The sequence below is a fragment of the Theropithecus gelada genome, chromosome 12 (genome assembly GCF_003255815.1).
Source record: "Theropithecus gelada isolate Dixy chromosome 12, Tgel_1.0, whole genome shotgun sequence".
In the NCBI taxonomy this organism is placed as follows: domain Eukaryota; kingdom Metazoa; phylum Chordata; class Mammalia; order Primates; family Cercopithecidae; genus Theropithecus; species Theropithecus gelada.
The window spans coordinates 46,598,061-46,614,164 of NC_037680.1; the positions used below are offsets into that span (position 1 = coordinate 46,598,061).

At 42.2% G+C, this 16,104-nt stretch overlaps 1 protein-coding gene across 1 annotated transcript in view; it reads left to right on the forward strand.

Annotated features, from left to right (window-relative positions):
* The window catches only part of MYO3B (myosin IIIB), a 489,035-nt gene that overhangs the window by 19,629 nt on the left and 453,302 nt on the right, over window positions 1-16,104 (forward strand). The window contains exons 2-3 of the mRNA XM_025405350.1: window positions 8,932-9,115; window positions 9,875-10,009. Of these exons, the coding sequence (XP_025261135.1) occupies window positions 8,932-9,115; window positions 9,875-10,009 (319 nt within the window). The remainder of the gene's footprint in view (window positions 1-8,931; window positions 9,116-9,874; window positions 10,010-16,104) is intronic.

Sequence of the window (16,104 nt, forward strand, 5' to 3'; positions counted from 1 at the left end):
AAGCTCCGCCTCCCGGGTTCACGCCATTCTCCTGTCTCAGCCTCCCGAGTAGCTGGGACTACAGGCGCCCGCCACCTCGCCCGGCTAGTTTTTTGTATTTCTTAATAGAGACGGGGTTTCACCGTGTTAGCCAGGATGGTCTCGATCTCCTGACCTCGTGATCCGCCCGTCTCGGCCTCCCAAAGTGCTGGGATTACAGGCTTGAGCCACCGCGCCCGGCCCAACTCCCTGTGATTGCATCTCTGACCCAACCAATCAGCAGCAAGTACCCAGTATCTCGCCACTCCCACCCCTTTCTTCAAGCTGCCTTTGAAAAACCCCTAACCTTCAAGCTTTCAAGGAGATTGATTTGAGTAATAATTCCATCTCCCACGTGGTGTGGCTGGCCTCATGTCAAACTTTCTTTACTGCAATGCCATGAATTGATTTTGTTTGTGCAGTAGGCAGGAAGAACCCATCAGGCACTTACAGGGAGTGTTGCTGGGATTTTTCAATATTTTGTTCCTTCACCATATTATAAATCCGATCACACTCGTGAGAAGAGAGTGAACTGCTTGAGCAGTGTGATTCCTGGGATCTTCTATCTCTCATTTTCACTGACTGCTACTCTTCAAAGATTATGGCACGACGTTATATCACTTCTTTTGTTTGATTACTGCTAGTATGTTTTGATTTGTTTGCTGGATTTCAAGTTTCCATTTTAGTGTTGTTCATTCATTTTGTTTTAGGGAAAGAAGATACTTGACTTCACTTTGCCATCTCACCCCAGAAGTCATAAAATTTTTTGAAACAAATTTGGAACCTCCAGAGCAGAGCTCAGTTTCTTCTTCCTCCTTATATTTCTTGGTAGAACCTAGTGTAACTTGAATGAAATTGGCATTTATTAACTATTAACTTAATGAATAAATAACAACTTATGGAAATTTTGGCTAATTTATGACCTGTTATTGAAAGAAGTATAGATGGTGTACAATCACCTTGAAAAAAGTATCATTTCTGATTAATCTTAAGAGGTCATGGGCAAAGCAGCAAGGAATGAGCAGTAAGACATGGGAGAATCAGCCACACGTTAGACTGAGCATGCTTAGTGCTCACTGCAACCCTGAAGAATTGAGTTCATCTATTGCTTTTGATCTAATGTTGGAAGTAAGCTCCTAGGGCCTCTGAAAAGATACTGGTGAATGATCAGGAATTTATCAGGAGCACCTTTCTCCTTTGTTTTTGTTTTTGTTTTTTTTCCTTCTTCACTAAACACATCAGTTTTAAGGGCACCATGTGAAATTTCGTTTTTGATTCCTTTTATTGCTAACCCCAAGGCCCACTTTAGACTATTCTTCATTTTCCCTCCAGGCCTTTCACTGGCTGCTTAAGGGCAGTCCACCCAGCTAGTTAATGCATATTTCTCTCTTCTTTTATGTGACTCTGTTTAGCCTTGGGCAGATGTAGCTTCATGCCAGTGGGCAGTTTCTTTTCAGGGAGAGGATGAGAAAAATCACACAGCTTTGTAGTGATGAGTGGTTTTGTTTATCTCAGTTTCTGCATGTTGATCTTCTTTCTCTTTTCCTCCTTCAGAAGGAAGGAACAAGAGTTGGACGGGAAGAAGAAAGTGATTTGTATTCTTCTGACTATTGATTTTCCTTGTACCATTCAGCAGTTCAGTAGTTTTTCGTAACTATAGCTCTGCATTTAGCGGCAGTTTGGGCTGGGACATCAGCCATATTGTGGGACTGACTGTATTTCAGTAAGCAAGAAGTGGATTGAGAAGGTGAATTTCTGACAATATGAGTGTGGGTGCTTTATATTTACTTCTTTTCACTCAAATTATCTAACATAGAGTGAGGATAAAAAAGAAGAAATATGAGTCAAACGCCTGGTTGGTTTTTGTTGGTCTTATGTCAATGGTTTACTGTTTCTTACACAAGCAAAGTGCTCACCCACATAGACTTTGTAACTTTTTAGAGTAGTTTCAGGGGGGTGGTAGGGAAATGCTTCGGGGAGACGGGATTCACCATGGGTATGAATACCAGAATATATACTGTTACAGGTTAACGACACAGATGTCTTAAAAACCTTATTACGGAAATGGAAAAACATACAAAAGTAAACAGAACCTAATCATGCAACCCCATATACTCAGCTCCAATAATTATCCCCGCATGACCAATGTTGTTTCAAGTGTACCCATTGTTATTTTCTTCTTTCCTATGTTATTCCAGACATATCATTTCATTATGTATTGTTAAAAGATAAGGACACTTTTATTTTTTGAGATGGAATCTCGCACTGTCACCGGGGCTGGAGTGCAATGACACGATCTTGGTTCACTACAACTTCCGCCTCCTGGGTTCACACGATTCTCCTGCCTCAGCCTCCTGAGTAGCTGGGATTACAGGCACACACCACCACACCTGGTTAATTTTTTGTATTTTTGGTGGAGACAGGGTTTCACTATATTGGCCAGACTGGTCTCGAACTCCTGACCTCGTGATCCATCTGCCTTAGCCTTCCAAAGTGCTGGGATTACAGGCATGAGCCACCATGCCAGACCCAAGGACACTTTTAAAAAACATAACCACAAATACAATTATTGAGATGGAAGATCAATTTCTCTTGACCCTTTTGCAGGTGGGTACTGGAATGCACCGGCTCTGAGTCCAGCCAGCCACTTTGGCACTGGCAGTGACAAACTTCACTCACTGGAACCCACTGGGCTCAACCCCTCATGGGAAGGAGCACGCAGGCAAGCAGGTGTCTGGGCCAGGGCAAGTTCTTTTGGGCTCCGGCCCCATGGCAGTGTCTAGGGGTGTGTTACAATTAATGCTCTTTTAGCTTTGCTGCCTATGGACAGCTTAGGTGTTAAACAGCTCAGTGAAGAGTCAGTGTGACAGCCTTTCTGGGTTTCTGCACCCAGTGCATCCTGAATTCTTGTCCAGAGTCCAGGAAGAATCAGGTCACACAGAAGTTTAGAAAGGTGATGAATGTGGAGAATTTTATTAAGCAGTGGAAGTGGCTCTCAGCACAATGGAGCTGGAAAGGGGATGGAGCAGGAAGAAAGTGATCTTTCCCTGCGGCCCAGCCGCCTGCGGCTGGGCTCCTCTCCAAAGTCATCCCATCTGAAGTTAATCCACATCTATCCATAGTGTCCAATGTTCAGTTGCTTCTTCTGTCAATGTTCAGCTGCTTCTTTACCAGCGGAGGTCTAGGGTTTATTTGGGCACAGGATAGGAGGGGCGAGGCAGGCCAAAAAGGCAACATGTGGGCAGGAAAACAGGGATAACTATTCTCATTTAGGGCCCTAGTTTCCAGGCTTGAGGGTGGGGCCTTTGCCTGGGAACCATCCTCTTCTACCCAGTATTTCCCTACCTCCTGTCTGTATCATTATCAAAACTAAAACATAATTAACAATACTTTCTTAATATCAGATAACTAGTCAGTGTTCTCATGATCTCATAAATGTTACAATTTTTTTAGCTTGATGGTGTAAATCCATACTTTATTTCACATTTGATATGTATTTTAAGCTTCTTTTAATCCCAAGGTTACCCTTTTCCATTTATTTATTTTTATTTGCAATTTATTTTCTGAGGAAATGGGTCATTGGTCTTGCAGAGTTCCTTACAGTCTGGTTTTTGCTTATTGACCTCCATGGTGTTTAACATGTTGCCCTGCCCTTTGTTGTTCCTGTAAATTGGCCATCTAGAAGCTTGATCAGATTCAGGTTTAATTTTTTTGGCAAATCTGTTTCTTAGGTGTTCTTGCATGAGGAAACATAATGTTCGATGTTCTGTCTTTTTTGTGATGCTAGAAATCTAGAGTCCAAAATCTCTATGGTGTAATGTTTGACAAAACTGAACCACAGATTATTTCATGGCTTAAAGTATGTCCTCCGCTGATAATTGAAACCAAACTCCTACGGAGGTCTGTAGACATTCAATCCTGGTAAGATAAAGCAGTGGCTGGGACATCAGTTTACAGCCATATGTGAAACTACTCATTATAGTGTGATGTTTAAATGTGGGCAATTTACCACTCTATTGGGGTGGGGGTGGGAGTGGATCTGGAGCTCAGCTGTTCTCTGGTGGTGCAAGACCAGCCCTTTTGTTGTTAATCACAAAGAGAGGTCATGTTAAGTGCATTTGTTCTTGTCAAGAGCCATAAAGAGATACAGCCCCTGCCCTTTAGTTTGCTTCCTAAAAAGAAAGAAGAATAAAGGCAAGCAAAACACAATTGTTCTTAACTTCTAAGGTACCACAAGGATAAAGTATTCTACTAAATTATCTATCATGCCAGGTGTGGTGGCTCACAGCTGTAATCCCAGCACTTTGGGAGGCCAAGGCGGTGGATTACCTGAGGTCAGGAGTTTGAGACCAGCCTGCCCAACATGGTGAAACCCCGTCTCTACTAAAAATACAAAAATCAGCTGGGCGTGGTGGTGCACGCCTGTAGTCCCAGCTACTTGGGAGGCTGAGTTAGAACTGCTGGAACTCAGGAGGCAGAGATTGCACTGAGCCTAGATTGTGCCACTGCACTCCAGCCTGGGCAACAGAGTGAGACTCTGTGTCAAAAAACAAAAAAGAAAAAAAATCTACCTACCTACCTATCATCTATCTGATAGTGGCCTAAGTAATGAGAAGTTTGGGTATTTCCTAGATATTTGGTGATGTGTGAGCAAAGATAGGCAAATATATTCCTTTAATACCCACATTGCTCTTATTTACTAACCAGGAATATCTTCCTAGGTGATACCCGCTTTGCCCTGCTAATAACTTGGCATTCCTGGTAGTGGAAGGTTTTGGGTGCCACAGGAATATGGGGAACATCAGAATCTTGCTCTGAGAGAGTAGGCACTTTGATGAGAAATACATTTGTGGCATTGACTTACGAAATACTACAACATGCAACAACAAAGAGTGTTGACCAGATCTATATTTTAGAACAGCTGCACACACAGACACATCTGGGCCAGTAGGACTTCTGATTGGTTTGCAAACTACGTGAGCCTCCCACACACAGACAGTTGCCCTTACCCACCTCTGCCTAGGTAGACCTAGTCCTCCTATTTGTCTTTCAATGAATGTAGAACCTATAACCTGAGTAACCTGAATTTTCTAGTCCCCTGAGGCTACAGGTTTATTTCATGCCTAAATAAATGCATGAAACCCCCGTTTCTGGGGACTGTAAGAAGACCAAGTGCCTCTCTTGGGACTTCTGAGGGTCAGAGTTCTGAAGTTTCCAGGTATTGTCCCTCTCACTCCAAACTGCTGCTAACCCTTTCTCGGGTCAACCCAGACTACTTCCATGAAGCCCCAGCTCTGCCATGCCCCAAACACAGATACAGGCAGAAGTTTAGTCTACCCTCAAGGTTAACACATTGGCCAGGGGTGGCTTTTTGGCTGTCAAAAGGGTTGCTCCAGCTGCCTCCCAAGACCAGATTATCACCACCTTTATAGGCCTGTATAAGCTGCTACTGTTTGTGATGACTGTTTAATCAATCCTCAGAGAGTTTATAGAGTCATGTATTGATTTTAAAGACAGAAGCCAGGCAATGCTGTTATGCAGTGCACCTGCTCTGTTGCACCTTTATTTAACCTTGTCTGTGGATGCCCAGAGAGTATGTGATGGACATGGTGGCAGAACCTGATTGGTCTGCCTTCTGCCCACCCATCACTGGTGCCCTCTGTAGCTGGATCCTCTGAATGAGTTGTTCTCATTTAGAAGGAGCAGAGATTGCTGTTGAGTAGGTCTGTGGGGCACTTAGCTTCCATGTGTTTGATCTTCCGTCTGTGTCTGTCTGTGCCCTGTCTCCTCTTTTTATAAGGACCAGTTGTATTGGATTAGGGCCTCCCCATATGATCTCATTTTATCTTAATACCTCTTTAAAGGCTCAATCTCCAAATATGGCCACATTCTGAGGTACTAGGGGTTAGAACTTCAACATATGAATTTGGGGAGGGGACATAGTTCAGCCCATAACGGTGGGGTGTGAGGTGTGAGGTGGGGGTGGGGGTGCTTAATTGATGGTTTTCTTATAACGCTCTGAGGAGGTGCATGTCCTTGGAAGGTCCCAGAAGCTAGGGTGGCACATTGTCCCAGTTTGCCCTGCTCTGAGAGGTTTAGCAAGGCATGGGACTTTCAGTGCTAAAACAGAAACAGCTTGAGGCAAACCAGGATGGTTGATCACCCTATCGGGCTCCCATGGAGGGCACAGGGCAGGTGCTTCGTTTCCCAGCCTACCTCAACCAGAACTGCATCACTTCCCTCTGCTTATGTGTCCGCATGCTAATGAGATCAATTTAACAAAGGAGTTTTGATTCAGTGGCCTCCAAGGTCCTCTCCTGCTGCCACATTCTGTGTTTTAATTTCATTTGCACACATTGGAATTCAGTAGCTGGATTCAGACAAATTCAGCCATGTGTCTGAAACTAATAACTGGAGCAAAACTCATTGAGTTCGTGGTTAAAAGTGACATATAACAAAAAGGGTGTTTGTTAAGCCTTGTCTATTCTGAGGCAGAGCTTAGTGCTGTGCTGTTGTGATGACAGATGGTACTTGCTGAGCTCTCACTATGCTTACTAGATTCTGTTATCCTAATAGCTGCTCTGTGAAGTAGCTAGCAGCCGCCGCCCCATGACGCAGGTAAAGAAACTGAGGCTTACAGAGATGAGTAACCAGCCCAAATTTCATGCTGGCCAAGGCAGGGCCAGGCTTTTGCAGGCAGTTTGACTTGAGCAGTACTGTGTGCTAGAGCTAAGGCCAGGTGCAGGTATCCCTGCTGATGGGGAACAGGGGCCATATTTTAAGTGTAAGGTATTGACATTTAGACTAATGGAATCTTATTCTGGTGCTTTCTTCTATCTGGCCTTGACCAGCAAGCACTCCCAGCTGGTCCTACTTTTTGCTCTTATAAAAGCTAAGCCTGGCACAGTGTTCTCAGGTTGTCAAGAGATTTTGGGGATCTCACAGTAAAGAACACTGAGTCATACCATGACAAATGTTATTCCTTTGCTAATTAATTCTCTTTCAGGTCTTCTGATTACATCAAGGGAAAAGTTTTTACCAGCGTTTAATTCCTCTCCATCACTAAATGATCTCCCCTTTTAAGAAAAACAGTAACCTTAGGCTGGAGCCCAGGGGCAGCAGCATCGGGCTGGGCTTGAATAATTCTTTAGTGTTTTTAATCATCTTTTTGCAGTTAATTTTGATCTATGGTAAATGATACTGGTTTTACATTGAGGATAATACTATAAAGTGCCTTTAAAAGACATTTATTTAATTGAAAAGGAAAGTTATTTAAAAATATTTTGTAACTAATAGCACGATGATGTACAGATAATGGCACAGATGTGAAGCACGTGGTGAAAAAGACTGACTTTATAAAACACTGGCTAGGCGGAGAGGCTGCAGTTCCTGAGAATCTTGAAACCAGCACATGAAAGGCAGGGGTTGTTTGACCAGCTGAGGATCCCGCCGCAGCCCATAGTAGGCTTTGCCTGGGCCCTTAAGGTACTGAACTGGCTGTAGGCCCCTTTGTTGTTGTTTTTGTGTTTTGATTGTAATGGTGTTCAGTGTTTTTGAAATGCTCTCATCAGACAGGGTAAAGAAAAGAAGTGAATTTTTGTGCCAGGTCAAAGGCTTTGCTTTGGGAGAATTCAGTGTAGAAAATAACTCGAATTAGAAGTGCAAATTGGAATGCCCGGCATGAGTCAGAAGCGCTCACCCTGGGTGGACACGAAGCCTCAGTGTGGGGTTGGATATGGTGGCTCTTGTTGTTGGAGCCTGATTGTCCCTCCTCTGGGGTTTAGAAGCAGACCAGAGATGGGACCTCACACCCAGCCTGAGAGCAACTGAACTTGGAGAGGATTTTTCGTGGGATCAGTTTTGGTTGACTTTGCCTGCCAAGCTTGCTGTTGATACTTACTCAAGCTCCAAAGATCTGTGTCCTTATTAAATAGAGTACTGCTAAGGCAAAGTGAGTTTGCTGCTCCTTGTTAACCCCTCAGTGTGATTCCCACACTAGGTATTATTGTATGGATGAGGTCTGAGTGTGGCTAATGTTTGTAGGCCCCAAGACCTATGCAGCAATATCTGTTGTACACTGACTAATGCTTGGTACATGCACCAAACCTCCTTCTTAGCAGCCCAGACTTTGTACACAGATGTTGGGGATTAGCTTCCAGTGGCTATCAGGGAGCCCTCATCAAGGTTACCATAACCTAGGGACAAAGGTGTTAGACTTACAGTTTTCAGCCACTTTCCCTGGCAGCAGTCACCATTCAGCAGCCTATCAAGACAACTGTCCAATCATGACCAGAATATCCTCTTTGGCCGTTTTACTCTCTCCTGTGGTGTCTACATAATTTCCAGTTTTAGAATCATGTTTTTAGGATGTTTCAGAACCATGCTACTCCTCGACTCTATCTTTTATTACCATTTCTTAAGGAGGGTTCAAGTTCTTTTTCAAAAAATTTAACATAGAGGAAGAAAATAAAAAGTAACACTAGGTTGCTGGTTAAGAAATAAAAATCTTTATGGCCGGGCGCGGTGGCTCAAGCCTGTAATCCCAGCACTTTGGGAGGCCGAGACGGGCGGATCACGAGGTCAGGAGATCGAGACCATCCTGGCTAACACGGTGAAACCCCGTCTCTACTAAAAAATACAAAAAACTAGCCGGGCGAGGTGGCGGGCGCCTGTAGTCCCAGCTACTCGGGAGGCTGAGGCAGGAGAATGGCGTAAACCCGGGAGGCGGAGCTTGCAGTGAGCTGAGATCCGGCCACTGTACTCCAGCCTGGGTGACAGAGCGAGACTCCGTCTCAAAAAAAAAAAAAAAAAAAAAATAAAAATAAAAATAAAAATAAAAATCTTTTTGTTTCAAAAGTTCACTGCCCCCAGTTCTGTGATCTGTTGCACACAACAAATTATTCTCCCTACCAGGAAACATCTGTATGGATTATTTCACTATAATCCTATGATGCTTGGACTTGAATCACTTCCAGATCCCACGGACACCTGGGAAATTATAGAGACCATTGGTAAAGGCACCTATGGCAAGGTCTACAAGGTAACTAACAAGAGAGATGGGAGCCTGGCTGCGGTGAAAATTCTGGATCCAATCAGTGTAAGTAACAGTTGTAAATTATAACCAGAATTTGGTGTTTTATGCACACTAAGTTTTCAACTTCTTTTCTTGATTTTAGGTTTAATTTTCATGAAACCTGGCATGAAATCTCAAAATAAGTCATGATTTGTCAGCTTCTCTGAATGAAGGGACTCCACTTGGAGTTAAAGCTTCCCTTGACTTTTGTTTCTTGTCCATTTTACTGTTGTTTTGGTTTGGGACCACTGGGATCTTCAAAAGTTATTCTCTTGGAAACAGTGATATGTTTTACTACCTGGTCTTTCCGTAAGTTACAAAGTGACCCAGGCTTGTGAGATTTGATCATCTTAGGCTGACATCTTATTTTAGAGCACTGAGGTTATAATGCTGTATGCTGTTTTGCACAGTGAGGTTTTACATGTCCTATTCTGTGTTAGGTCCCTTCAAGCAACTTCTCCTTAACTGCTTTGAAAATTCAGACTTTTCAATAAAACAGATATTTGTGATAGTATTATTAAAGAAAAAAGAATATCACAAACACTATAGATAAAATAATTAGGTAATAATCGAAGATATAGGTTGTAATAATAGAATGTAATCATGTAATAATAGAAGGTATAGGTTGATATCTGAATGTCCATTGTTAGATATTTTGAAGATATGGTAATGAGATTGAAAATACATAGTAAATATGTTTTACTAAGTACTTGAGCATGACATCATATCTGTAACCTTTACATATTAGATTTAATCCAGCTTGCATTTTTCTCCCCTGTTTAGGATATGGATGAAGAAATTGAGGCAGAATACAACATTTTGCAGTTCCTTCCTAATCATCCCAATGTTGTAAAGTTTTATGGGATGTTTTACAAAGCGGATCACTGTGTAGGGGGACAGCTGTGGCTGGTCCTGGAGGTAAGAGGCTCCCATTGGGTAACCAGTGATTTGAACAGAGTGCCAGAGGCCAACAGATGCTTTATTACCTAGAAGGTGTTTTAAGGTACACATTTGAGGAGTAGGTCCCTCCTGCATGTCACAGGTACCTCACCAGATGTGACGTTCTCCTCCATAGTTCTTACAGGGAGGCCATATGCTAAAGGTATTTTTGTTTCTCTGTTTCAGAGGTTTAATAATCTTTTATTCTAGTACAGGGTGAATATAGGAATATAATTGAAAAAATTAATTTTCTTCCCTAACATTTAATTGTAAACATGTTTGAATCGATTGCAAATCATTTTCAAAAATTGTTAACCCAAGGTTTACTTGGCTTGCCAAGTTTGGATTTGCCCACTCACGTTCATTAGTCCTCATTTTAGATTGGGTTTCCTGAAAACTGACTCTGAGAATTGTGTATGGAAAGTGTGTTGAAGAGTTCTTACCAGAGATAGACCTAGAAAAAAGTGAGGAAGGTAGAATCAACCAAGGGAGACACTGAACAGCAATATGGTTATAACAGAGGCCTAAGCTGGTCCTCTGGGAAATGGAGAGCTGGGAAGTTTTTGGAATGTTGTGCTGAATTGTATCTCCACATCGGCCATCATTGGCTGCATGCCACCCCGGGAAGGAGCGTGACTTTGGCGGAGTCAGTTCTCTGAAGTGGATGCCAACTCGGGTGAGGGGTGCAGCTGAGGACTGGGAGCTGTTGATATTTCTGGCAGCATCCACTGTGAAGAGGGAATCTGAAGGGAACAACACTGTATCCACTATAGCCCTGCATTTTTTTTCTCCAACAAACCTTCCATACACAATTCTCAGGGTCAGTTTTCAGTTATTAATGGGAATGAATGTGTGCATCTGCGTGCAAAAGAGTCAATTCTGAACAAATACAATTCCCTATGAAACTAAAATGACAAGGAAAATAATGATGATACATGAATTAACACATTAGGACAGGTCTATTGCCACATTCTCACTAGGCCTACCCTGTTTTGTTCTGGGCTCTGACCCACTGAACCAGCTCATGCCTCCATGCCTGAGGTCACATAGGTGACCCAGCACTGTGTGGACACAAGTGGAAGCCTTAAGAGAGAAGTACCAGGGGAGAAACCAGCCCTCACTTCACTGTCTGGTACCTCTTATCCACATGTTTCTGGCTCTGGGAGGGCCTGAGCCTGGGACAATATGTACTGGCTGCCATGACAACCATGTTTGGGGAATTGATTTGTTATATTCAAATGGGATAATCTGCAGGGAAACTGGTTTGAATTTATTTCTGTCACATCAGTTGCCTTCCTCAGAATATAAAGATGTAAGGGATTTTGGTTTTCTAATTATCTTTGTTCCTTTAGTTGACTGGTTAAGTCATATAACACACTTCTTTGGGGTTTTATTAACTCTCCAACCCCCACCCCAACAATATTAGGATTTTATCTTGCCCATGAAGCTCTTTAACAATGCTATTTGGAAATGATAAAGTATTGTTCCTGGGGTCTCTGATTATATTTGTCTTCAGCTCTGTAAGACTTCTGTGTTTTAAACCTCATTGTGACTTAGTAATGGAAGTACAGTGACCAAGGAACCTCAGTTTCTGCTCATTTTTAACTCCTGACTAAAAAAGGCTCTGCATCAAACAGAGAGAACTGAAACTTTCAGGAATTTTCGAGGGCCTGAAAAGGAGCCTTCTCTCCATGCAACCAGGCAGGCAGGTGGGCTGCTCATACCTGAGGCCACCTGGTGAATAAATGTCTTTCCTGATGAGGAGTGACCCTCAGGCATGGCACCTCAGGTATGGCCAAAGCAGCCAGGAAGGTCACACATGGCCTTGAAAGATGAGAAAGAGCCCAGAACTATGAGCTGAGCCCTGTGCAGGTGCTCCCTTGCCAACTGTTTCTAGCTTTTTCAGGGTGACCACGATAATGAGGCTGCCCTAAGACACTGAATTATTCATACCTCTGCAATACAGTATGCTGTCATTTATGACTTTTGCTGGTTGTTTCGGTCCATGCCAAAGTGGGTGATATGAGATGCTGGATGTCCTCAGTCTTTTCTGTCCCAGGATGGGCAATCTAAACCAGGCTGCTAGATGGTCATGTGCATTCAGTGCCTCCAATAGTCTTAGAGAAGCACAGGAATTCCTAGACTCCTAATACCGGCGGAAGCCTCTCTGTTCAGTCTCCCAGCCTTCAGATGAGGGACAGAGACCCAGAGAGGTGAGTAACTTGCCTATGGTCACATAATTGGTTGCATGGCAGAACTGGAAGGAAAAGCACATTTCAGCACATTTTCTTTCACCATGTGCAGCTGCTCCTGTGATGCTGTCCATTGGCTCATGGAAACACAGATGTGAAATCTCTAGCTGGGATCATGGCACTTCCTGACCACACACACAGAGCTGGATGGCAATGACAGTCCACACAGTACCCTATTTTGTTCCCTCTGCAGCTTTTTAAGGCATGCTTTAGGGGACTCACACAAAAAAATTATGATCTGTTTAATATTGTTCTCCTCATCTTGTATATTAAGATTAAATTTATGTTGCCTTTGCTCTTTATTTGCCTGACTCGATGAAAGGACAAGTGAGAAACTATTCTACAGAGCAATTCTAGAGGATAGAAAAATGTTATTAATAATCCCCTTAAATTACCACAACTCTGAAAACAAGAGCAAATAAAAATGTCATTTTCTGAAATTCATTACTAATTGTTAGTAGAAAGCAAACAAAAGCTCTCTTTCATGATAGACACCTACTATATTGGAAAGATATGGAGAGAAAACACACATACATAATAGTGTTTTGGAAAATCTGTGAATGCATTTTACGTGAATATTACATTTTTAAAAATCTATAAGTCTGTCTTTCACCTAAATGATATACATATTAATAAATTAGACCTTTAAGAAAAACATGATACTCAGAAAAAAATACCTAACGTGGTAGCTAAGGCATGAACTATATTTTCTTTTTCCTTTTAGTGTAAAATCTTTGGCAGGTAGAAACTTAATTTCATCATGAATCAAGTGTTCTACTTAAAAGAAATGGTTTGGAGTACTGGTAAATGAGGCTGGAAAGTAAAACAAAAAACTTTGTTCTTTAAACCATGTATGAGAATTAGTTTTACGTCTATTTTTTCCCTTCAGAGATCTCGGTATAAGTTCAGTATCTAATATGTAAAGACAAAGCAAAAATGGGGGAGGGGTCTGAGAGAGAGAGAAAGAGAGACAGACAGACCCACTGACCGACCTTTGTCCAGGTTTTGCTTTTATCCAAGGCTTTAGAAAGTATAATCTAGGCCTGAATATCACTGGAAGTGCTATACATCGAACCATTTTCACCTGTTGATACTGTGTCATGAATTAAGTTTATCAGGTTAACAAATCAGGGTCTTAGTCATACTCTGATGGACTCAAACGTAGGACTGGTGGATTTTGATTGGGCAGAAGTGGTTAGAAAGCACTGCAGCATTGAACACTGACTCAGTGGGTTCTAGAGTGAGAGACACTGGAATGCTGGGAGCCAGGATGAAGGCACAGAAAACTTGAGACTGGAGAAGGGAAGGACTTTGAAATGGAACAGCATTGCATCCTACAAACATATATTATATGTGTTCAAAAGAGAGACAGTTAAGAGGCTGAGGCGTGGGAGTGATTCTGCCCACTCTTGGCTCTATTCAATAAGGATGTGCCCCGGAAAGAGAATGAGATGGGAGGTCACTCTCAGGGCCCACTTCCCTCTCGTGGTATGAGCATCTCTCCACTCTGATAGAAGCTCGAGAGTTTCAAGTGACACAGTATTCATTGGTCTTGTGGCAAGTCAGTGACTTTAGCTGGCTTTCAGTAAAATAAACATGATTTGTCCAACACAGGAGGAAAAAATGTGCTGTTCTGGAATTACTGAGAGGTGGACAGTGTCCAACATGATACTTCCTAAGGGATTTTCTACAGTAATTTTGACTATCTTTGACTTTTCCTTTATGTTATCTGTAGAACCCAACACCCTTAAAACACAAAGTCTACTGAACAAAGGGGCACCAAAAAGAAATTCCTCTTAATTCTGCAAACTGACTAGGTCAAAGCAGCATGCTCATACAGAATCTACTTGAACGTTGGAGTCCAGGTCTGGTGATTGTGTTGCATGGGCCGTTCTTTAATAATGTGGAAGAAAGTTGATGGCTTATTGAGCAAGGAACATTTCATTGCTTGAAATTATGACTGTCTTAGCAAATGCACATACTGTGATTGAATCAATATTCAATGACGTTTTGGAAAATAGATGTGGAATGTAAATGATTTTTCTATTTTTCTTGGTTTGGAGCAAAATGCTCATTAAATTCTAGATGCATTCAGCTGCCACATTTCCTGAATGCTGAGGGTGTAGGGAGGAACTGCAGGAATGAAAACACACTTCTGTATTTGAATCTGGTGGCTGACAGAGTGGGTGGGAATAAAGGGCTGCTGTGCCAACCCTCAGGGCCGGGGTGGGAGGCTTGGTTGCCTTCTTACAATTCTAAAGGGATTATTTTACTTGATGCATTTAAATATAATTCTTTGTCATGCTTTTAAAACGTTCAACCCATTTCACTGAACATTTATTCTGATTAGACAGTTGTCAGTGTATACCTGCTTTCTTTTTTTTATATCCAAGTGCCCAGTTTTTTTTCTATAACCCATAGGCTGCCCTTGAAAACCTTGCTGGTGGACTTACCAACTTCACAGGACAGCTTCCTTTAAAAGTGTCCTGAGCAGTTTAATTATATGTTTCTGTGAGTTCTGGGAAGTCAGACAGCTCTTATACTCTGACATTTAGTGAACAAAAAGCACTGGTTGGGTAAGATTCCTTTGTTGTTTTTAAATCCATAGCTGAGTTTTGATCCTGCTGACAAATAGCTACTCTTAATCCCTTCATAGGTTCTAGAGTTACAAATAAAGTTTGTAAGTTGGCTACCTATATAAAATATTGCTGAAGAGGCCTTTGTTGCAAAAATGGTCACACTTAAAGTAAGGCGGGGAGAGAGACCAAAATGAGGTGTCAGGGGAAAATTCCAGGGTTGCATTTTCTTGGATCATTAGCCAGCATTTAACTTAAAATTTCCCTCAGTACAATTTTAATAGCATACTTGCAATGCAAGAAAACCTGTGCCTCCCTGAGATGTGAGCTAGGGTGGGGAGTGGTCCTGATGGTTCTCTCATGCTTTGAATCCCTATTACTGCCTTTGCTTTAGAGGAGCAAAGACTATTGATATTTTCCTAATTCTCACAGTTTCCCTAGACTCTGTCTCTTCCTCATCTTTCACATGTGGCTGGTCAGAAATTCCTGTCATTTCTATCTCAAAAAAAGTTTTCCTAATCTCTCCCTTCCTTTTATCCTCATGACTTTTTGACCCTGCCTTCCTTGATGACCTCAATATCTTCTAATGGATACTCCAGTTCCTGGTGGTGTCTTCTGTCCATCCTCCAATCTGCCAACCAAGTCATTTTTCTAGAATGGCAATCTGAACATTGAGACCTCCTGCCTAAAATCTGTTAATAGTTTTCCTTTTTTGTCTAGTGATATATCATGGTATTATATACATAGAATATTATATGGGTATATATTATATGAGTAGTATATGTAGTATATTACAATAAAGCCCATACTCCTTAGCAGGGCATACCTGTCATTCCCTGTCATTGGCCTTCTTTCTCCATCTCCCTGCCCCGCGATTCTGGCACCCTTTGTCCCAACAATAGTAGAGTATTTAGAACTCATCATACACATGCACACTCACATGCACACTCCCCCTCATTCTTTCATGTCCCCTACATTTGCACAAGATGTCTCCGTGTTCCTTTTCACAGCATCTTCTTTCCCTTCTTGTCCACCTGCCCAAAATCCATTTGTCCTTCAAGCACCTTGTAAATGTTACATCCTCTGGAAAGTTTTCCTAGACTGTCTTTGCCCTCCCTCAGCAGAGTTCACTCTTCCTTCTTTGGTGCCACCACACTACATTAGGCACAGCCCTGCTTCCACATTCCACACTGTAATTACTCATATGTCCATTACTGGGCAGTGACCTCTTTGAGGCTAGAGATTG